This window comes from Panthera pardus, unplaced genomic scaffold (genome assembly GCF_024362965.1).
Source record: "Panthera pardus isolate Hobbes unplaced genomic scaffold, ASM2436296v1 HiC_scaffold_16, whole genome shotgun sequence".
In the NCBI taxonomy this organism is placed as follows: domain Eukaryota; kingdom Metazoa; phylum Chordata; class Mammalia; order Carnivora; family Felidae; genus Panthera; species Panthera pardus.
The window spans coordinates 146,469,693-146,494,219 of record NW_026526721.1 but is presented as its reverse complement, the minus strand read 5'-3'; the positions used below and the strand labels follow the sequence as shown (position 1 = coordinate 146,494,219).

Genomic DNA, 24,527 nt, shown 5'->3' with positions numbered 1-24,527 from the left:
TGATTTTGGTTGAGATCCCAGAGATAACACATGGAGCCTCTTTTGCCCGATGGAGGGTGATTGGTGTTGACCGGGATCCTAGTTCAGCATCTTAATATGTACAGTGTGAACCTAAGACCGAATCTCATCGGTCTTGTCACAATTGCTCATGGTTAAAACAATCCTCTCCTTTCCACCTGTCAGATGGTCCTAGCTCCATAGTCCCAGATCCCGGAGTCCCTGTCACTGCCTTGTCTGCCCTCTGTCTGCTGAGACAGAGCATGTACACTCATGGCTGCCTTCTTTGGTTCAGAACGGATGGTCCAGGGTTACCAATGACCATGGAGTTGTTAACCATGTGACTCCCACGAGCGCTGGGTGCCTGTCCTGGAAACACATCGTCATGAACTTTTTAAAATCAGTTCGGCTCTGTTTACAGTGTCTAGATTGGGTCCTTGTCTGAAAATCTATCTCTCTATTCCTCAATATAGTTCTTGAAAGATTTGAGGAGGCATTGAAACTTGACATCATGCCAATTGGAACTTCAGCCTGTAGAGAGTAAATCTGGGTGCGAGCGAAAAGGAGAAGATCACCAGATATTGGATGACAGATTACAGCAAGCATACCGTTTGGGTTACTGTTCTGCACCCTGTGAAACAGTGTGTGCCCACTGTTTTTAGGTAGGTTCCCCCGGAAAGCAGAGCCTGGAGGTGAAGGCTTGAGCACAGGAATGTGATCCCAGGCAGGTGGAGTGTAGGGAGCTCAGGAAGCGTGAAATACAGAGGAGACAAAGGAGACCCAAAGGGATGCTATTATTGTGCTGGTTCCACTGTGGGCTATTAAAACAGAATCCCTCCGGTCGCCCTGACAGGAACCTTACAAAATGTGTTTCTGAAGTCTCCACCCTGCGTACGATAGATGGCATTCTTATCCATTGGTTTCTCCCTACCAGTGATCGGCGGTTGCCCCGTGGGGTTGTGGACTCTCACTTGCATTTCTAGGTTTTGCTCTCGTACCTGTTGTTGGAAGGCCATCCAACTGACTTTCCCACTTGGCTTTCAGACAACAGCCCCAGGTCGGAAGGCAGGAGGGAAAGGCAGTCCAGCAGGGACTCCCGTCTGGGCACAGCTGGTTGCCTCAGCAACTGCTGGAGATAGAAAGTGGGCGGAGAAGGGCGTAAGGCGGGGCATACACGTGTGTGGCACATGTCATTTCCGTCTTTCTTTTGGTGGCCACCACTCTTCTCTCTCAGAGCTTTAGGAGTATCGTAATCCAGTCATGGGGAGGTATCTCAGCTTGGCTCCTCAGAAGGCCGTGTGTTTTCTTTCAGTCCCCTTAACCTCTTTCTTTTCGCTTCCATTATTCACTTTGATGGAACTAGGCCCGTTGATCTGTTGGAGTTAAGGTCGCTACTAGGTCTGTGAACGCCGCAGGCATCCAATTGGATTCGAATCAAAACCCTTTTTGAAAAAAACAAAAATGAGTCATTTGGACTCTTCAACAGGTAGGATCTCTGGAGGCGGGGAAAAATCTCTCATGTATGCCGACGCAGGGGAGGATGACTTTCATTTTCTCCGTCATGTCCTCTGGAGTTTGGGTACGACCATGACATCCTGGCTCAAAAGCGTTTTGAGTCCTAGCGGGAGCTGTCGTGTTTCTGAGGTGTCCGAAGACCGCGTCTCCATTTCCCTGAGGATCTGGCCAACTTCCTCCCTGTCCCAGAGTATTTACGTAGAGCTGACCTGCCCGGGGGTGGACACCAGGGGACCAACACCACTTCTGTAACGAGCCAGCATTTGTGCCACTGAGTTTGTGGGGGCTGCCTTCGTGCCGTTCACACGTCTGAAGACGGGCCGCTCCAGCATTCTGGAACCCTGGGGCTGAGACTCCAGGAGAAGTCTTCTTAGCTGATGACACATCGTCCCTTAATCAAAACACAAGAACAGTTGGCTGAAGGAAGGAATCCTGAATGTGATGTGTGCAACCTCAAGCCGTTTTAACTTAAAATCCCTACTTTAGGTGTACTTCCAAGTCCCTTTTTCATCAAGTGTGGGTTTAGTGGTAGAAATTCTACATCATCTGTCTTGACGAAAGCGTATTTCACACATATCCTCTGTCATCTCCTGTTTGGGTTTGTCTCTTTTTTCCTTTGTTTGCTTGTTTCTTAAATTCCACGTAGTGAAATCATACGGTATTTGGCTTTCTCTGGTTTCTTTTTTAAAAACGTTTACTTATTTACTTTGAAAGAGAGAGAGGGGAAGGGGGCGAGAAACCCAAGCAGGCTCCGTGCTGTCAGTACAAAACCTGACACGGGACTCGAACTCATGAACCACGAGATCATGACCTGAGCTGAAAGCAAGAGTCCGATGGTTAACCAACTGAGCCACCCAGGTGCCCTGCCTGACTTTTTAAACTTGGCATTGTCAGGGAGCAAGAACTCCTTACCCTTCAAGGTCCTTCTAGCTGGACTAAGAATCAGATCGACGTGAGACAGAGGAACAGGGGAAGGTAAAATTGAATAGGCATACATAACAGGGAATCCACCCAGACATGGAAATTCCGAAGACAGGCAAAATGAGGTATATATGTCATCCTGAACTAAGGAGAAAGGGAGTAGGGGTCTGGGACTTCAGGGGAAAAGAATGTACTTTCAGAGGGCCATGAGAGGAGCAGGTGTTTTTAACTTTTTGAGGAACCTCGGCACCGTTTCCCAGAGAGGCTGTACGAGTTTGCATTCCCACCGACAGGGCGTGAGGGTTCCCCTTTCTCCACATTCCCGTCAACACCTCTTGTGTCTCGTGTTGTTGATTTAGCCATTCTGACAGGTGTGAGGTGATACCTCCTTGTAGTTTTGGTTTGCATTTCCCCGACGGTGATGATGACACCTTTTCATGTGTCTGTTGGCCATCTGGATGTCGTCTTTGGAGAAATGTCTGGTCGTGTCTTCTGCCCGTTTTTAGTTGGATTAGTAGGTTTTTTAGGGTGTTGACTTGTGTCCATTGGGCTTTCTTTAAAGAACAGGGCAAACTCATTACAGGATCTTAGGTTTTTATAAATGGCTTCTAGTCTTTTATAGTTAACCTGCCCACACACCTAAATAAACAGCAGTTTTTAGCAACTCGTTTTTATTGACGTTTCTCAGGTCACACAGCTTAACTTCACAAAAGCAGTCATTTTTTACGTTTATATTTGGTCAGTTTATTTTGTAAGTTACGCAGTTAAAATAATAAGTACACCAGCATAAGCAGAGCAGGGACTGAATACGCTCGGTCTTTTGCAGACACCCAGCTCAGCGGGGAGGGGGGCACAACTGTACAAGCATAACCAGAGAGAGCCTCCAAGCTGTGAGCAGTCAGTACCCTCTGTGCGTGCCAGCAGTGCTGATGAAGGGATGAAAAACAGCGGGAAATCTAATTAGTTGGCTAAGTTGAGGACATTGAGAGCATCTACAGCTTTTCTAAGTTGGCTACCTGATACCCTGAGATTGGGCAGTGCAAATATCCTCATATTACACGATCTAAACCTCTTTGGGGTGCTTCTGTTCACTCCATCCGTCCACTTTCTGTATGGGAGTTAGCGACACCAGTCTAAGTCCAGTGGGCCAGGTTATGTAAAATTCAGTGATTGGAAAGACAGGGGCCTAATCCTGAAACCACTTACGCTTCTGATGAATCCCTGTTGTAAATTCTTTGTTAAAAATCGAGAAGTCTGAGAGTTGTTGCAAAAAAAAAAAAAAAAAAAATCAACCTGGTAAATTTGAAGATCTAATTGGCTTTATTAAGAGATTCAGGAACTGGACAGCATCCCATGAGCAAGTAGGAGGGGAGCTCCAAGGAATTGTACGAACTGGAAGGTTTTTCCCGAAGGAGGGTGGAACAAAGGGTGATTGGCCAAAGAAAAGAAAGGATTGTTTTAGGCTAGGCGGGGGCTTTTATCATACAGATTATCTCACTCAGGCTGATCAGGAGATTTCAAATTGACTTTGAAAAGGTCACATAACCGGGATAGGTTCAAACTGTAATTAAGTCTTCTTTTGCTGTCTTGGGGGTGCAAATGATGCCAACCTGGGCTTGCTTTATTTTTTTTAATAGAGTGAACCAGGTTCTTTGTGATCCAGAAATTAATTGTAAGCAAAAAATAAGAACTGTTATTTGTTGTTGTTGTTGTTGTTGTTGCCGCCCTGTGTACTTGTCACATCTTTTGTCCGGATTCTTAAAAATCCCAAGACACAAAATCTAAATTCCTTTGTGTTTAAAAATAAGCCTAGCATAGTGTTAGCACAAGCTTGTGAACCTGTGGTTTATTTCTGCTTTGGCAAGAAGTGCCTCGGGGAAAATTAAGGAGGGGTTATGTAGATGTATGATATAACCGCGTGTTACATACGTATAAAAAGTGCAACAGAAAAGAGGAAGGGAAATTCTAATCGCTTCTACGGTTCTAGTCAAATAAGGGGTTTTCGGGAAAACTTCCTAATTTTTGCATAGGCTTTATAAGATTTCTGCAGCCTCCTGTGGCTATCATCCCCCGCGCGGTTGGTATGGGGCTGTTTACTGATTTCCTGCATTATTAGCTAATCTTGCAATTCGGTCTTAACCTCACCAGTATATACCAAGCTTGGAATAAGTAATTAGGGGGATTTATCGCACAGATCCTACAGGATCTGTGCACCTGAGGGACGCTGTCAGGGCACAGCTTAATTTTTTTTAGTGTGAAGTATTTTGAGACACAAGTAGGAGCCCTTTTGAGCCTCACGTTTTTGTGCCTGAGCATTTGGAAAGGAGATAATGATCTCTCCTAAATAGATAGGAGCACTTCTGTCAGAGATTAGTTATTGATTGTAAGAAAATCAAATTGGCTTCTTGAAATGTTCTGTCGTAGAATTGCATTGGACTTTTCATCCCCATGGCTGGTTCGCCCCGCTGGTAGGTGACAGAAGTTTAAACGTGAAATAAGAGCTCCCTTTTCCCCCCTGTTATGGGGGGATCGTTTGTAGAATTCCTTGGCATGTGGTCTCCTTTTGTTCTGTGATTCATTTCTGGCATAAAATATCTTCTGGGTCGATTATGCGGAGACGTGGGAAGAAATAGAGGATGGAATAAATCACGAAATGCCCATCTTCAGGGCCGTAGTAATACAATTTTACCGTGAAAATGATCCAATAGAGATGATACATGTTATGTAGACATATGTAAATTGTACGCAAATAACAATTTAATACCTGAACGTGGCCCTGAGGAAGGAAGCTTATTGGAACCCATTGTTCAAATTGGCCCATCATTTGGAGTGTCTGAATTAGCCCCCAGCTGATACCAGGTACTCTGGCTCGCCTGGCAATTGTTTGTAATTTCTAATTCAGCTCATCTTTCCAGTCCGTTAGCTCTCTAACCTCAGTTCCTACTGCTTTTATGCCTTGTTCATTTCTACACTGGCCACACTTTCCTCCTGGCTCACACATGCCAGCTAGAGACTTCCACCCCAGGGCCTTTGCACCTGTTGAGTTTCTACCTAGAATGCTGTTCCCCAGATGTTAGCATATGTATATAATAATACATAGATAATACATATATGTAATAATACACATACTACATATATATAGTAATACACATATTATTATGTATGAATATGCATTATCTAATACAGTTTATATTTTACCCATTTATTTATTTTGGTCTCTTTGCCTCACCAGAATGCCACTTCCCTGAAGGCAGGGATATTTGTCTTTTTGTTCACTGTTACATTTTTATTTCCTAGAGCAGTGCCTGGCACATAGCAGAAGCCCAAGAAATACTTGCTGAATTCTCTGAATAATGTGTGTTGATTGATGTTGTACCAGGTTTCTTTTTTGGGCATTTCGTGTTTATGTATGATTGTGTGTGATGTATCTTTTCCGGACTCTTTCCCTTAAAAAAGCAGAGAAGATAGCAGTGAATCAGTGTTGGTATTTTTAAAATTAGGTTTTCACTGGGGCGCCTGGGTGGCTCAGTCGGTCAGGTGTCTGACTTTGGCCCAGGTCATGATCTCGCAGTTCGTGAACTTGAGCCCCATATCGGGCTGGAGCCTGCTTCAGATCCTCTGTCCCCCCACCTCTCTCTCTGCCCCTCCCCTGCTCGCGTGGTACACACACACACACACACACACACACACACACACTCTCTCTCTCTCTCTCTCTCTCCTCTCAAAAATAAAATAAACAATGAATGAATGAATGAATGAATGAATAAGGTTTTCAGGGACAGAGCAGTGGTTTAACCAGCTGTTAAAATTGAGGCTGGGAGGATTCACTGCTCTCACTTTATTGCATTCCTAGCATTTGCAGGGTGAGGCCCTGTATCAGTTCTCACAAGGTGCACAGTGGCTGGTTAATCATTGGCCCTGGCCCGGGGGCTGTCACAAGCTAGGGGAGACAGTGGGGCATGGGGTGGGAGGGGGGACTTGTGCATAAAACACCATTAGGTGCTCTGAGTGTTGGGAACTTCATCTCTGACATCTGTAGATGGACTATTCATCAAACCTTGGCCTTATCGATATGGGTAATTAAACATTAAAAAAATTTAAGTATCAGCTTAATGTAGTTTAGGCTTAATGAGCTTATTGTTTAAGTATTTGAGAATTGGTATGCTGTACAGGACTTGGCTGTTAAAAAGCCATTTGTTTCCAGAATGCTAACTAAGCTATCAGCCATGGTGTTGTGGAAAGAGTTGGGCTGTTTTGGACCTCGGTGGAAGAGAGTGGCCCCTAGTGACCCAGTGCAGTGTAATGGCCAAGGGCGTGGCCTTGGGAACCTGCTGGTGTGGATTTGAATCGCTGCCACATGATTTATTAGATTTATTAGCTGCGTGACCTGGGGAAAGAGCTGATTCTCTCTGTGCATGTTCCTCATCTGTGCAATGGAAATTCTAGTCCCTACCCCGTGAGATTATGAAGCGGGTTAAATGATTTAAGGTGTGTATATATTAAGATAGTTTATGGCACTTAGTTCACGCTTACATGATACTTACTATTATAAATATAATTAAGATTAATGCCATCGTTATTGGATGATGGCAAACTTACCAGTTTGCCATACCACCAGGCCTTTAAAAAAATGTTTTTTTAAAACTTTTAAAACTGTTTTCCTTCCTTTTTGCCTGTGCCACCCCCCCGTCTTTGTTAGCATCAATTCCTCAGATATACGTGGGTCTTTGTTTACTTATATATGTGTTTTACGTCTGCCTAAGTTGTATGGTCCTGCATATCTTTTCCCTTTCTTTTTAAACTTTTCTCACTCAGCAGTAAGTTTTTTTTTAATTTTTAAATTTTTTAAGAATGTTTATTCATTATTGAAAGACAGAGACAAAGTGTGAGCAGGGGAGGGGCAGAGAGAGAGGGAGACACAGAATCCAACGCAGGCTCCAGGCTCTGAGCTGTCAGCACAGAGCCCGACGCGGGGCTCGAACTCACAGACCACGAGATCATGACCTGAGCTGAAGTCGGACGCTTAACCGACTGAGCCACCCAGGCGCCCCTCAGCAGTATGTTTTAAGTTGTATGGATGTTGCTGTACGTATCTCTACATCTTTACTTCCAACTGATGCATGTATATTTCTGTATAGTCTACATTTGATTTGTACAGACTCTCACTAATGCACGGCTGCATTGCTTCAAGCTCCCCACCCTCATAAACCGTGAGCATCCTTGCAGATAACCTTGTACAGACATGGGACTGTGAGCTAACTTTCCCGTTAGCCATGCAAGAGGTTCTAGCATCTTTATATATCCTTGCCATTCCTTCATGGTGTTTTACTCTCTAATTTTGTTAAAGCTACTAGGTGTTAAAATCTAGTTGTTTGAATTTGTATTTCTCTGATTACTTTGAGATACTTCTTAGCCATTCATCTTTCTTCTTCCGTGTATTGCCTCTTCTTCTCCTTTGTCCATGCTTTATAGTGATTTCTGGCTTTTATTTGTAAGAACTCCTTTTATATTCTAGATATTAATCTGTCTCCTAGTCTCCACCCGTTTGTTAATTTTGTCTAAAGTGTCCTTGTTGAACAGAAGCCCTTTGTAGTCAAATCCATCAAGTGTTCAACTTGTGACTTGACTTTTGGTCTTGTAAGAAGAGCTTTTCTTGTTTCTTTTTTAATGTTTATTTATTTTCGGGAGATAGAGACAGAGTGTGAGTGGGGCAGGGGCAGAGAGAGAGGGAGACCCAGAATCCGAAGCAGGTTCCAGGCTCTGAGCCATCAGCACAGAGCCTAGTGCCGGCTCACAAACCGTGAGGTCATGACCTGAGCTGAAGTTGGACCCTTCACCGACTGAGCCACCCAGGTGCCCCCTGAAAAGCGTTTCTACATTCAGGGTTGCAGAGATACTCCTTCAGCGTTTTCTCTTGTTTTGTAGTTCTTCTTACATTTGAGGTTACAAAGTTAACCATATGTTTGCTTTCCCCCTGTTGTTTATTCCCTTTACTGGTTTATTGGGCTGCTTCTGTAATATACCACGTTAGCAAAGAACTGGCAACTTTGCTGGAGTCATTAGTTTTCTTTTTTCTTTTTTTGTAAAATCACATCTATAGCTAGTTACATTTTTTGTTCCTTCCCTTCCTGCCCTTCTATTTCTTCTTCCTTTTTTTTCTTGTCCTGTTTTGTCGGCTAGCACCTCCAGGACTAGGTTAAACAGTGATGTTACTGGAAGCCTTATTTCTAAAACTGGAAGCAATGAAGCCAAACATCTTTACGTTAAGTATTGTGGGTGCTCTAGGTTTTTGGTAGATAGTTAAGTTAAGGAAACTTCTTTCTCATCCCTGCTTTCAGAAACTTGTTTTTTCTAATTAAAATCGCAACTTGGCATAAAAAAGTCTTGGTTTCATATGATTTGCAAACAACATATATAAAATACAAGTATTTTGTTTGAGGATCTCCAGTTCCAAGGGAATGTGGCCTACAAGTATCCTTCTTTCAAAAGAGTGTTACGCATATATTTTTATGACGACGGGTGAGTGGGCTGAAGTATGGGATAAGAAGAAAAGTGGAAATGTGTAATGGATATCTGCTTTCCTGCTTTCTATCAAATACTTTAACATCAACTCTGGGACACCATTTAAATAAGTAAATCCTCATTTAATTGAGAAGGGTCACCTGGAGAGGCTGAGTCTTGAATCAGGCTTTTTCAGTTGAATTTTGAGTGAGGTGTGTAATTTGATCTTTGTAAGGCTGGTTTTAGATCGATAAAAAGAGAGGACTAGACTTCGAGGATCTAAAATTCTATAGTTCCGCAGCATGAGTAAGGGGAGAATGGGGCTTGGTCAGTAGAAAGAGAGAATCATCATGTGTTCAGAAGAAAGCATCCAACTGTTGGTGGGAATGCCAACTGGTGCAGCCACTCTGGAAAACAGTGTGGAGGTTCCTCAAAAAATTAAAAATAGAATTACCCTACGACCCAGGAATAGCACTACTTGGAATTTATCCAAAGGGTATGGGAGCGCCGTTCATGGGGGCACGTGTACCCCAACGTTTATAGCAGCGCTTTCAACAATAGCCAAGTTATGGGAAGAGCCCCAATGTCCTCAACTGATGAATGGATAAAGAAGATGTGGTTTATATATAAATGGAATACTACTTGGCAATGAGAAACAATGAAATCCTGCCATTTCCAGCAATGTGGATGGAACTGGAGGGTATTATGCTGAGTGAAATAAGTCAGTCAGAGAAAGATAGATGTGTTTTCACTCACGTGGAATTTGAGGAACTTAACAGAAGACCATGGAGGAAGGGAGGAAAAAATTAGTTATAAACAGATGGAGGGAGGCAAACCATAGGAGACTTAAAGACAGAGAATAAACTGAGGGTTGATGGGGGGGGGGTTGGGGAAAGGGGAAAATGGGTGATGGTCATTGAGGAGGGCACTTGTTGGGATGAGCACTGGGTGTTGTATGGAAGCAATGAATCGTGGGAATCTACCCTGAAGCCAAGAGCACGCTGTGTGCACTGTATGTTAGCTAACGTGACAAATTATATTAAAAAAAAAAAAAAAGAAAAAGAAGAAAGCATCAAAAAGGAGTCTTGGTACTAGAATTGTAAGCTCCCAAACAAATGGTATGTGAGAGGAGGGCAGATGTGTGGGCGGTTTTGAAATGACATAAACTGCCACTGGTTAGATGGGGAAGATGGTGAGAGCTGGCGGGGGGGGGGGTGTTGCGGGGGGCGGGGTGTGCGTGATAAGGGGCCAAGTGCAGGAGACCTTCAAGCTTGACCTAGACGGAGCATGGTTAGGGATTCTGGAGTGGCTGGACTAGCTGTTAGGTCATTTATTTGGGGGCTGAAAATGTTGGGAGACAAAGCAAACTTTAAAATGTCAAGTTTTCTTTTCCTCTGTTTGCAAGAAATGGAAATACATGCATTTGCTTGCACTCTTTTTTAAAGATCTGGCATTTGCAGGTATAATCATGGGTTCACTCGGGTATGATTAGAAGCCGGCTAGAGACTGCCTCTCTGGGGAAAACCATTCTTTTCTCTTTGCACATGTTGGCACATAATTGTGTGTGTGCTTTAAGAGAGGGTATTGGTATAAAGTTAGTGGGAAATGTTTATGATATAGTAAAGATTTGCAGATGAAAATGGAAGAAATTCCCTAGGCTTAGTAAATGAAAGGTTACTGCAAGAAGACTCGAATTTGGAAAAGTCGAGCAAGCAAAGTGTAATACTTGAAAACTTAATCATGGGAATAAACTTGGAAAATGTCCCAGTTTTTAAAACCTTTTATTTCTACTTTGGACCTGTCGTAAGCTTAGGATAATGGAATTAAAAAACAAAAGCAGGGCAGATGCAAAGGTCCATATACAGCCATTAAGCAAAATAGTGGAATAGATTAATTTAAAAAACACCATTAGTGTTTAGAGCAGCTGGCTGGCTCAGTTGGTAGAGCATGGGACTCTTGATCTCAGGGTCATGAGTTCAAGCCCCGTGTTGAGTGTGGAGCCTGCTTAACATAAAAAAAAAATAAACACCATATATTTTCATTGAGATGTTGACTACCAGGAAAACAAAATTCTGAGTAATTTTAAGGTCCTGAATTGTACTGTCTTAAAAATTGTTAATGCTTTTCCTTTTTTGTTGATCGAGGTATGCTTACTTTTGGAAGAAGAGGAATAAATCACAATTCTTATGCTTAGCTTTCACCTATTTAGAAAAATGGTACATTATTATTATTTTGGAGGAAGAGAGAGGAATGTAATGAAAGATCTTAGTTGGTTACATTTTCAAAATATGCAACCGGCCGGGTTTGGTGGTCTCCGTTGGGCTATTCATTCTGAAACATAGTGTCTTTTTCGCCCTACACTGTGAAAGAATTCAAGGACGTGAGGAAAATAGGTTTCAAATTAAATATCATTTGAATGCTGTTATAATTAATTGACTCACAGCGACTTTTTTCCATCAGAAAAGTTTTCTACAGAAGTGGCTGTCACAAATGTATTTGTATTTTCCTCTTGCTCCTTTTTAGATTTTAAATGTGAGCTTCAGCAAGCTTAATTATAAACTCCTAATACGTGTTTTAAGAAGGCTTTAGGACCAGCAAGTGGTCGTTACAATTTGAGGTTCTGTCTTATTCCAAAATATTAATGGGAAGTTGCCACATATTTATTTATTTTAATTTAAGTATGCTCCATGCTTGAAAACCGCCCATTGAGCTTGAAATCACGACCCTGCGATTAAGACCTGGGCTGAGAGCAAGAGTTGGAGGCTAAACTGACTGAGCCACCCAGGAGCCCTTACTTACTTAAACTATTAGTTAAACCAATTCTTTACTTGGTACCCATGTAGCATTGTTGTTATCTACAGGCACTTTAAGTTCTATAACAGATACAGTTTTCGACAATGTGAAATCTTATTTAAATGTACTTTTTCTCTGAAGCAAACTGTGTTTTTGGTTTTTTTGGTAATTAGGATGATTACTCTTTGCTTCCTTCTCCCCTCTTCTCCTCTCCTTTCCCTTTTCCCTTTTCCCTTTTCCCTTTCCCCTTTTCCCTTTCCCCTTTTTCTTTTCGTTTTCCTTTTCCTTTCTTCTTACTTTCAAGTAGAGGAAGTGGTAAGGCTATGTCTCCTTTTTTTTTTTTTTTAATTTTTTTTTTTTAACGTTTATTTATTTTTGAGACAGAGAGAGACAGAGCATGAACAGGGGAGGGTCAGAGAGAGAGGGAGACACAGAATCTGAAACAGGCTCCAGGCTCTGAGCAGTCAGCACAGGGCCCGACGCGGGGCTCGATCTCACAAACTGAGATAGTGACCTGAGCTGAAATCAATCAGCTTAGCTAACGGAGCCATCCAGGTGCCCCATTGCTATTAACATTTTAGAAATGAAACCTAAAAAAGCTTTAGAAGTGGAAACCCCATGCTACTTTACTGGGCCCCCCAGCTCCTGAATGCTGGAGCTCCGATTTGAACTCGGGCCTTTGACTTTAGAAACTGTGTTCCTAACCCAGCCTGCCCGTGGCCTCCGGTGGTTGGGCCGTGAGCTTCTCAGACTGGACCGCACCTCTTAGCTCATTGCTTGATTTCCCTGGTTGCGCATGTTCTCTCAGGTGCTTTCTCCCTCTTTGCAGTCATGCCTTTCCTTCGTGCCCGTTGTAGCCAATAAATACAGAGCGCGTATGTCTGTCTTCCTTGAAAGCTTGGGAAAGTCAGGGATCTGATGAGGTTCGCAGGAAATGCCAAGAGGTGGGTGACTACCGTGAAACCTGCCTGCGTGTGGAATGTCCGGGCGGGGTCTAAGCATCGGCACTTAGTCTTACCTGGTACCTCGTTCTCTTCTTTGGCGTGACCCCCTCGGTCAGGCAGGCGCTGTTTGGGGAGGGGACGCAGGGCTGAGGCGCTTAGGTAAAAGGCGAATCTTATTCCCGGAGAGAAACAGTTACCCTCGACTCCGAGGTTTTCACAGACGACACACTTGGCATTTCTGGTCCCCCTCCCGGAAGTAAACATTTGGCGTAAAACCCTGGCATGTTGTTCCTCAAACTCTGATGATGTTGTATTTTAAGCTAGTGGCAGGGACGAGTGTGTATGACGGCTAAACGTCATTTACAAAGCACAGCCTGCAGATTTCAGGCAGGCTGCGCTGTGGTGGGAGAACCTTCTCGTTCCTGGCGGCCGCGCTTTGCTGCCTGTTCCCCCCTCTTCTCCCGGAGCCTGGTGACCCATGGAATTTACCGAGAGTGAGACTTTTTTGTTCATATTTACCCAGAGAGGAGGCACCGGTGTGAATTCGACTGCAGGAATCCCACGCTTAATGGGAAATTAAAGGTTTTTCAATTCAGATTTACTGCTTGTGAATTCAAGTGGCAGCCATGTAAGTAATGACCATGAGGTTAGACGTTCACACTGGGATAATTTGGCTCCTGGGTGAATTTCTTGATTCGTCGCCATTTACAGTGGTGCTGCCCCAGGCAGGGACCCCTGTTGCCAGAATGGTCTTCCTCTCTGATTTCAAATGGGTTCTCGTTCTACTCAGCATCTAGAATTGTTTTTTCCCCCTACAATCTTGCAACTTAATGGCCGACCATATAGAGTCTCCAGTAAGCATTTAATTATATTTTGGACTTCCATCACCACTTTGCTCCTATAAAAAAATAAGGAGGAAGTCCGTCGCTGCTCATGATTTTGAGCTAAGTGACTTCTTAACATTTAAAAAATCAATAAGGCCTCCATTGATCCAGTTTTAAGTAATATAAGGAAAGAAACAAACTTTGACCACACAGTTCCCTACTATGCTAAGCATTTTATGTGCACGATCTAATTGAATCTTCATGATGGCTTTTAAGGGTCAATATTATTATTCCTTTTTTTAAAGATTAGGAAATTGATGCTTAATAAGAAAGCTTAAATAACTCGACTGAAGTCAACACAGCTAGAACCTGGTACAGCTGGGGTTGGGAAACTTGGCTGGCTGGCTTCAGAGCCCAGTGGAAAATCTGCCTTTTCTTGGGTTGGGATAAGCCTCCCAAAGAATCAAAATGTATGCTAGTAGACTCTTAATGCTTAGGCAAGTTTACTGTCATGAAAGAATTAAAGAAATAGCTTCTTTCGTCCTTCACATTCCAAGTGAAAACACTAAAGCAGAAAGGAGATGCTTGCCATATCGTGATCCATGTATATGTGATTCTTAGACCCAAGACTTCTCCAATTACCTATACCTAAGCTTATTTAAAAGCAACACACTGCTTTCCAACTTTATTTATCTTCCTATTATTATATTTTTTATTTTATTATTTATTTTATGTTATATATATTATATTTATATATTACATATGTATTTATATTCCTGTTATTATATCCCAGTTGAAACCAGACAACCTCTACAAGCTACTGTGATGTTGGAGGGTCATAGAAAGTTCTTATTTCTACCCTACCTCATGCCCCACTCCCAAACCCTTGGCGGCTTGAAAATTACAGATCATTAACATGTAACAGCTTTTATAGCTGTCGACCGTTCCCCGAGGCCCCAGGCTAAGACTGCTTGTCTGGGTAGATTTGTGCACCGTTGCCTATTTCCTCTGTATCTCCCCTTGTCCTGCCCAGGCTTCACGTCCTTCACTCTCAGAGCAGCTGGCAGTGATGAGGTCAGCTCTAGTGGACCTTTCTCTTCCTCGCTTCTTTGGCGTTTCCTGGCTGTATTACCAAATTAGAACCTTGCTGTGAACTTTCTTATTGTGTGTGTGCATGTTCCTGTCTGTGTCTGTTGTATCTCCAGCAATACTATAAAGCATCGGTGATGAAAGACTATCTCATACACCTCCTGTTTCTCCTGGAGACCCCATAGTAGATATTCTCCCTGGCACATAGTAGGTGTTCATTAAATCCTTGATAACTGAAATACAGAAATTGGCACAAGTCAACATACCATGTAACTGCCTTCTGTCAAGTTGAAATGAAGGACAGGAACACGTAGAATGTAAATGGTATGTAGAATTTAGCAAATTTTGGGTAAGTAATACATTCACATGGTTGAAAATGAAAGAATATAAAAAACCATGTGGCCAGAAGTCTCCTTTGCACTCTGTTCCTTTCTTCTCATTCCCTGTGTCTCCACAAATAAGTAGCCATTTTTTAGTTTTGTGTGTATCCTTCTAGAGTGTTTCTATGTTTTTTTTTTAAGTATTAAGTTTTAAGTTTGAGAGAGTCAAGTGGGGGAGAGGCAGAGAGAGAGAGAGAGAGGCAGAGAGAGAATCTCAAGCAGGCTCTGAGTTGTCAGTGCAGAGCCCGATTCAGGGCTTGAACTCATGAACCATCAGATCGTGATGTGAGCCGTAATCAAGAGTTGGACTGAGCCACCCAGGTGCCCCAAGTACTTTTTATGTTTGAAATAAATCATTGTAAGTAAATAGCAATAAAAATACTCATTTCCCACATTTTGATGCAGAACTTCGCATACTGTGCAACAGTTTTGCACCTTGCTTTTTTTCCCCTTCACTCTATAGCCTAGAGATATTTTTCCAGACGAGCTCATAGAAACCATTCTCCTTATTCTCTCACAGCTTGCTATAGTATTCGGTTATGTAGGTGTACCATTATTTAGTCAACCGGTCCCATACTGATGGGCCTTTGGCTTGTTTCCCATCCTTTGCATTAAATATCTTTCTGCGGTGACTGGTTGCTACTTAGGCCATTTTCCCTGCAAGCAGCCATATTGGAGGGTACGTTCCCAAGCAGGGCATTGTGGGTCACGGGAAAATGCCTTTGTAACTGTGACACACATTGCCAGACTGCCCTCCTCAGGGGTTTTGTCACCTTATATGCCCGCAGACCTGTTCCTGTCAACAGATAGTGTGCTCAAACTTTCGGCTCTTTGCCAACCTGATGGACAAAATCTAAACGTGGCTTGAATTTACAAGTACAGTTGAACATCTTTTCGTATGGTTTAAGCGCTTTATATGTTGTGTGAACTGTCTGTTCAGATCTTGCCCCGTTTGAACAGTTGGGGTGCTCCTTTCAATCCCTAGGATTTCCGTTCCTCATTATAAAGGACAATGATGAGGCTTTTGAAGCAAGTTGAAAATATTTTTCCTAGTTTATTGTTTGGCTTCGTTGGTGGTAGGAATGGTTTTTTTTTTTTTAAGTTTATTTTTTTGGCAATCTCTACACCCAACTTGGGGCTCAGGCTCATGACCCTGAGATCAGGTTGTGCACTCTTCCACACAAGTCACCCAGGTGCCCCCGAGGGAGTGGGTTTTTAAAGGTTGTTAACCATGCAGAAGTTTTTAATTTGTAGATAATCAAATTTGTTGAGCTCTTCTTCTATGGCTTTTGGATTTGAGGTATTAGGCCTTCCCTTCCCCAAGGCTCCAGGTTCCTTCTGCCTTTTTAAAAAATATTCATTTATTTTTGAGAGAGAGAGAGAGTGAGCAGGGGGAGGGGCAGAGAGAGAGGGAGACACCGATTCTGAAGCAGGCTCCAGGCTCCGAGCTGTCAGCACGGAGCCCGACGCGGGGCTCGAACCCACGAACCGCGAGATCATGACCTGAGCCAAAGTTGGATGCTTAACTGAATGAACCACCTAGGCACTTCTGTTTTTTTGTTTTTTCTTTTTTGTTTGTTTGTTTGTTTGAAGTCTTTGATCCATTCGGGGTCTGTGATCTGGGAGATGAAGCCTACTTTGTTTTTCAGATGGCTGCCCAGTTACCCCAGTATCAGTTATTGAAACAGTTCATCTCCACTAGGGTTGAGGTGCCATCTTTTTCCCATAGTAAATTGCTACCTGGACTATATATTCCTCTAGGGTGAAATAAGAGCTCTGTGCTGACAAATGGGGACTGATTGGTGGATAACTTGGTACATTCAGTCATGCAGCAGACATTTATTAAGTACCTAATAAATGAGGCAAGTCATTACGCGTCAGTTCTTGGGGATATAAAGGTGGGTTTGAAACAGTCTCTTAGGAAGGCGGCTCTATGATGAACATAATCTCGATGCAGAGGAATAAGAACAGCGGGGAGGCTGAGGCAGACAGGGAGATGCCTCACGTATCAGAAAACAGAGCTGAGTCTTAAGGTTCGGATGAACTTGGCCAGCCTTGAGGGGGAAGAGCTTTCCAGGAAGGGTTGCTCATATACGCAGAGGCACAGGTCGTAAGAGTCTGTGGCGTCTGGGGGGCTTAGTAGCTTTTCGTGGCCAATAGAGTAGGGCAGGAGACGCAGTTGCAGATGAGGCCGGAAGGATAATTACGGACACGGCCTCTTCTAAGTGAGTGTGGGATCGGGGCGTGTCGTGTCCCTCTCCTTCCCCTACGCCTTCACCCCTCTAAATGGACGAAGGGGGGAAGATTGAGGGTCCAAAATAAATGGAAGCCAGCACTTGGCTGTGTTCTGCAGGTCGGTTGCTGAGTCTTGACACCTGTTGCTTATTCTAGACGACTCCAAGTTCCCGAAGCCGCAGTCTCACTTTGCTCCCCCACGGAACGCCCAATCCTGCGTCTCCCTGTAGCCAGAGACACCTCGGCGCGGGGGCCCCCGGTGTTGTCACAGTCACGCATCACAAGTCGCCTGCAGCCGCCCGAAGAGCCAAGAGTCAGTATCCCGGCCAGCTTCACGAAGTCAGAGAGGTAGGCTTTGCTCTCCTACTAGGTGGAGTGGTCTCTGGGCGCTGAGGGCCGCCACCGTCCCTTCCTGTGTGCCATCGTGACGCCAGAAGGCGGCCTCCCAGCCCCACGGGCGTGACACGCTTCCTGGTGGTAGAAAAAATAATTTGCCTCTGTGTCTTAGGCGAAGCGAGGTGTTAGGAGACGTGTCAGAGCTCTGAGAGCAGAGGAAGCCCGCCCGCAGGTGCATGGGTGCACATGGAAGCAGCATCAATGTCTCTGCTCATAGCCAAGAACGGGCCGTACACACGCGAGTCGTGGGCGGCCAGGAGGTGACCGAGGTGGCTTGGAAATTCAGGGCGCGTGAGACCTTTTTCTTTTTCTTCAAAAAAAAAAAATTTTTTTTTTTTTTTTAACGTTTATTCATTTTTTGAGAGACAGAGACAGAGTGCGAACAGGGCAGGGACAGAGAGAGAGGGAGACACAGAATCCAAAGCAGCCTCCGGGCTCCGAGCTGTCAGCACAGAGCCCGATGCGGGGCTCGGACTCACGGACCGTGAGATCGTGACCTGAGCCCAAGTCAGACACTTAACCGACCGAGCCCCCCAGGTGCCCCAAGTGAGACCTTCTTCTGCCTGGCCTCACTCGCGAGGTGCCCACGTTGGTCTTCCCATCACAGACCACTCCTAGTAGAGTGCTGGGTTGTGAAGGAGCACTGTCCTTGGAGTCAAAAGACCGTTTGGAAGCAAGTCTTTCAAAGCTCTGAACCCGGGTTTCTGCATCTGGGGAGTGGAAATAACACAGGCCTTCCTCTCCTCTCAAGGGAGGTCAGAGGCATGCACTTGAAAGCCCTTCAGCCGTCGGTGCCTTATGAACCCATGGGGGCTGTGCTTCATTTTTACTTTTGACACACTGGGAAGTCCTCAGTCTGGGGACCCCGGTTCCTTAATGTTTGTACCCTACTTTGCAACGGGTACCAAGAATGGACTGTGTGAACTAACCGATGTTGGTCTGGGTCGCCCAGCTTGGGTTGAGTGCTGAGGCTTCTGCCCTGCAGCCGGCCTGTGTGCGGACCAGCCCACCCTCTTAGGGTAGCAGTGGAGCCCTGGCCCCAGGCGAGCGGCAGAATGGGTCTCCTAGCACAGGGTCTGTTGCCCAAGTCAGCACACATCTCAGTTTGTTTCCTAAATGTCATGAGCTGAGTAGGGCTGTGTCAGCCGGCCGTCTTGGTCGGACTTTGACCCAGGGCAGAAAATCTGAAATCTTCTTCTTCTTCTTCTTTTTTTTTTTTAATTTTTTTTTTGTGTTTGTTTATTTTTGAGAGAGAGAGAGAGTGTGTGTGAGCAGGGGAGGGGCAGAGAGAGAGGGAGACGCAGAATCCTTAGGAGGCTCCAGGCTCTGAGCTGTCAGCACAGAGCCCGACGCGGGGCTCGAACCCATGAATTGTGAGATCATGCCCTGAGCCAAAGTTGGACGCTTAACTGACTGAGCCACCCAGGCGCCCCAGAAATCTTCTGAATCAAATCTTTTGATGCAGATCAAAGACTTTTTTTTTCTCTTGGTAGATTTATGCATGTATGTTCTCTGTGTTGCCTAATAAAGAAAAGGTACAGAGTCAAATGCTGTCTTTGAAATAGTCACCCTGATGTTTAAAAAAAAAAACAGTGGCTATGAGCTTGACTTTGATACACTGGATGATATGAGGAACTGTTGCACACTTGTATATATTTTTCATTTTTCAAAGCATCTTAAACTATATTACAGAAACACTGTACATAGAAGTAGAAGAGAATAATGGTACCCATCACCCAGTCAGTATTTCCAACTTTGTGTTGTTTTCTTTTATCTCTTTCCCCTCTACCACTTTTTTTCTTGCTGGAGTATTTTAAGGAAATCATAAATATTATATCAATTTATCATTGCCAGTAAGTGCTTCAATATTTGTCTAACAAACAAGGACTTAAAAAACAACTTGACCACAACACCATCATAGTCACTTTTATGTAAACCTCACTGTGGTTATTTTTTGCAAGTATGTAAGAGACTACAACCTAAAAAAGAAAAGGCAGATTGAAAGTTCATGGTATTTTGGGAATTCTTTTATAATGAATCTCTGATAGAATTACAAGTGATGCTACGAAGCCTGGAATGTATGAAGAGAAGCAGGAGTGCTTGTATTGAATGAGCTGTGGCCTAAATAAAAGTTGAGGTACCTTAGCTTAATTTTCAGTAGCGCATGATTTGGTACAATGTCAAAGTCTTTTCTACCTCCATTTTTATTTTTATGTATTTTTTTAATGTTTATGTTTGAGAGAGGGACAGAGTGCGAGCAGTGGAGGGGCAGAGAGAGAGAGGGAGACACAGAATCTGAAGCAGGCTTCAGGCTCTGAGCTGTCAACATGGAGATACAGGGCTTGAACTTGAGAACCGCGAGATTGTGACTTGAGCCGAAGTCAGGTGCTTAACCAACTGAGCCACCCAGGCGCCCCCTACCTGCATTTAAAAAATCTCATGTTGGGGCGCCTGGGTGGCGCAGTCGGTTAAGCGTCCGACTTCAGCCAGGTCACGATCTCGCGGTCCGTGAGTTCGAGCCCCGCATCAGGCTCTGGGCTGATGGCTCGGAGCCTGGAGCCTGTTTCCGATTCTGTGTCTCCCTCTCTCTCTGCCCCTCCCCCGTTCATGCTCTGTCTCTCTCTGTCCCAGAAATAAATAAAAAACGTTGAAAAAAAAAAAATTTAAAAAATCTCATGTTTACAAGAATGAAAGTATGTTCTTAAGTAATGCAAGTACATATTGCACAAGAAGTCTGAAGAAAATCAAAATTACCCATAATCCTACATCCTTTAATAAAGATAACCGTTATTTAAGCTTTCAAGAAATTGACTTCTGGGTTATTTTTTCTGTATAAGTTACATACATAGAGAAGTAGAAGTTGTATAGGATGATCTAAGCTTTGTAAACAATTACATAACATTCTTTCTTTTCTTTTTTAATTTTTTAAATTATTTTTTAAACGTTTATTTTCGAGGAGACAGTGCAGGAGTTGGGGAGGGGCAGAGAGAGAGGGAGACAGAGGATCTAAGCAGGCTCCCTGCTGTCAGCACAGAGCCCGATTCAGGGCTGAAACCCCTGAACCGAGAGATCATGACCTGAGCCGAAGTCAGGTGCTTCACCAACTGAGCCGCCCAGGTGCCCCTCTTTTATTTATTTTTTTAAGTTTGTTTATTGTGGGGCACCTGGAGCCTGCTTTGGATTCTGTGTCTTTGTCTCGCTCTCTTCCCCTCCCCCGCTCATGCCCCCCCCCCCTCAAAAATAAAGATTAAAAAAATACTTCTCTTTAAGAAAAAAAAAGAAAAAAAATGAAGTTTATTTTGAGAGAGGGGGAGGGTGAGAGGGGGATAGTGTGTGGGGGGGGGGAAGGAGGGAGGGAGGGAGGGAGAATCCCTAGCTGGCTCCACACTGTCAGTGCAGAGCCGGACCCAGGGCTTGATCTCCTGAATCATGAGATCATGACCTGGGTTGAAATCAAGAGTAGGACTTTTGATGGACTGAGCCACCCAGGTGCCCCTCTCTTTTCTTTATCCTGCTGTTTTCTCCTCTACCTTTTCCACCTATAAGGGGCAATTCCTAAAATTGCCCATGACATTTCATTATATGAAACAGAGGTGGAATACCTCCATAGCTATAGTGATTTGGTGTTTGTACTCCTGGGCAGTCGTTTCTTTGGGCCATTGCTTTTGTCTATCAATGATCTTTTGTGCTGAAGTCAAATTTTCAGTGAGCTTGTTGAGACCTAGGTATAAACATCGGCAGTTGAGAGAATTGTAGGGTGCTGGATGCCTCTGAGGGAAGAGTTAAAAGTTCTGATTCTCAGATGTCCTGTTCAGCTTCACTCCTGATTGGAGAACAGTACCTATTTGGGGACATCTGTCATTTTATGATGTGGAACTATCAGAGAATATTTCACTCCTACCAGAAAGTTCTGAAGTTTTTTTTTTTTTAATTTTTTTTAATGTTTATTTATTTATTTATTTATTTATTTATTTTTATTTTATTTTTGAGACAGAGAGAGACAGAGCATGAGTGGGGAAGGGGCAGAGAGAGAGGGAGACACAGAATCCGAAGCAGCCTCCAGGCTCTGAGCTGTCAGCACAGAGCCCGACGCGGGGCTTGAACTCACAGACCGGGAGATCATGACCTGAGCTGAAGTCGGACGCCCAACCAACTGAGCCACGCAGGCGCCCCTTTAATGTTTATTTTTGACAGAGAGAGAGAGAGAGAGACAGAGCATGAGTGGGGGAGGGGCAGAGAAATGGGGAGACACAGAATCCGAAGCAGGATCCAGGCTCCGAGCTGTCAGCACAGGGCCCGACGCGGGGCTTGGACCCACAGACCGACCGCGAGATCATGACCTGAGCCGAAGTCGGACGCTCAACTGACTGAGCCACCCAGGTGCCCCGAAAGTTCTGCGGTTTTAAAATATGTTAATTTCAGAGTGTAAAGGCCTTGGTTTTGGATTCCACTGTATTTATCTATAAAATAACTAGAGGAAAATGGAATAGCATTTTTAGCCCAGCTGTATAGGGAAGATAAACTGGTGACCACCGAAGCAATGAAGAAAATCATCATACACGAGACAGATGTGCCTGAATATCGGAAGGGGGAAAAAAAAAGAAAAATAGCTCAGCCACAGGCAATAGAATAAATATTAAATGGGATTCCATAGCATGGGTGCAGATAATGGGACAGTTTTGAAGATTAAATGGTTATCATCGAAAATAAAAAGAATTGAGACCTCAAAGGACAGTACCCAAAGTCTTCATTAGTTAGGAGGAATGAATATAAGGAATTTGAAACAACAGTAATGAAAAATAAGAGTCATTTGTCTATCAAAGTACCAAAAATGATTATAGCCCATTATAGGTTAGGCTGTTAAGAAATACTTGATAATGCTGTGTATTGTCTTTTTGCTACAGCCTGGTGTTCTATAAGAAGGACTCAACACAAAACAAAGCTGTTCATTACCACTGACCCATAAATTCCCTGTTGAGAACTGTATTCTGAGGAAGTAATCTGTGGAGTCGGGGTTGGAGGAAGAAAGTTAACTTGGGTAAAGCTGTTCATACTAGTAAAGCAATATAGCCAACACAAAACATCACGGAAATGACCAAACGATGATTCGCATAATATACTGAATTACTATATAGCAGCTTAAGATAAAAGTCATGTGTAAGCGTTAGTACTGCATGGATATGTGTATGAAATAAGAAAATCAGGATATGAGAGCATATGAGCACACTGGACCCTCTGTCCCTCTTAATAAAGTCCAGAAATTGCTTCAAACCCGTGGTTCTGGAATTTTGGATTTGACTTACAAACTAAAATTTAGAAATAGAATTTTGGAAGCAGCATAATGTTGCAACTATTAAAATTTGGCCAGTAGGGTATTTTAATTTAATTGTTTCATATTTATTTATTTACTTGTTATTTATTTTTTATTTTTATTTTAGAGAGAGGGGAGTTGGGGAGAGTGGCTGAGAGAGACAGAGAAGGAGAATCTTAACTAGGCTCCAAGCTCAGCACGGACCCTGATGGGGGCCTGATCCCGTGACATGGGGATCATGACCTGAGCCAGAAGCTCCACCAACTGAACGCCAGGTGCCCCAGGAAGGACATTTTTAAAGCATAGTGACAATCTGTAGTTACTACCATCTCATAAGAGCACATTTTAATTCCCCCATCCCCTCACTACCCTCTCCTACCACCACCTCCAAGGCCTATAATCTCTGAATAAAGAATCGTTCATTACACTGAGTAACTTTAGTTTTATGAAAAACCTACTGCGTTATCCTTGTTTTTAATATTTTATCTTGAAGTGGAAGAGTATTCATCATGGATTGATTCTAGCCTATGAATTTGTGTGTTTTTAAACCACTGATCGCCACTGACCTTTTCTAAAGAAATTTTTTTAATGTTTATTTAATTGGAGGGGGTGGGGGGGGAGAGAGAGAGAGAGAGAGAGAAGGCATGCCAGATGTGGGGAAAGGAGGGGCATAGAGAGAAAGAAAGGGAGAGAACCCCAAGCTGGCTCTGTGCTATAAGCATGGAGCCCAATGTGGGCTTGAACTCATGAACTGTGAAATGATGACCTGGGCTGAAATCAAGAGTTGGATGCTTAACCGACTAAGCCACCCAGGCGCCCTACCACTGATTTTTTAATCCTGTCACCTTCTTACTCCCTGCTGTCCATAGGATAAAGGTTGTACTCTTCTGCATGGCAAACAAGGCCTTCCGTAGTCTGTCCATCTCTATGTCCTGCCCTCGGTATGCCTGCTCATCCCCACCATGTGCTTGCTGCCTCCCTCTGTTGGGAGGTTATGTTGCCCATGTAGAACTTTCTGCCGTGATGGAACTACTCTATCCCTTTCGTTCTTCTCTGGGGGAGCCGCCATTACGTGGGGCTCATGAGCTCTTGAAATGTGCTAGTCTGAACTGAGATGTACTGTAAAAGTACAATGCACGCTAGATTTCAAAGTAGTACCGAAAAAGGTAAAACAGTTCATTAATAATGTTTTAATACTCATTGCAAGTAGAAATGAAAATATTTTCTGTTAGGTTAAATATATTAAAATTCATTTTACCTTTTGAAGTGTGCCTACATGCCTCCCACTTGTGGCTTGCGTTACATTTCTTAGATAGCACTGCCCTCGATTGTGAGCTTGCTCACCCCATCACTTGTCCACCCATTCTACAGGCACTGAGCACCTACTATGTGCCAGGCTGGAGTTTTATGCGGAAAGCATTAAAAGCAAAAACAAGAACAAAAACCATCCTTGCGTCTTCTAGCCCCGGCGCAACTCCTGGGCGTGTTGGTTGGACAACTTGATTTGAAGACCCATTTTCTAGCAGTCGGAGTGCTTTAGAAACAATGTGGAGGCATTCAAGGGTTGCTTAGGCAACCGTGGGCGGTGGATGATGACCGGTCAAGGGTTGAGTCAGGTATT

General features: G+C 43.8%; 1 protein-coding gene across 3 annotated transcripts in view; it reads left to right on the top strand.

Annotated features, from left to right (window-relative positions):
- Positions 1-24,527, top strand: part of OSBPL10 (oxysterol binding protein like 10) — a 309,461-nt gene that overhangs the window by 139,150 nt on the left and 145,784 nt on the right. For 2 of the 3 annotated variants that reach the window (XM_053903898.1, XM_019422850.2), the window contains exon 4: positions 17,356-17,547. The exons of the other annotated variant lie outside the window; for it this stretch is intronic. In XM_053903898.1, coding sequence (XP_053759873.1) covers positions 17,356-17,547 — 192 coding nt within the window. The remainder of the gene's footprint in view (positions 1-17,355; positions 17,548-24,527) is intronic. 3 annotated transcript variants of the gene reach the window in all.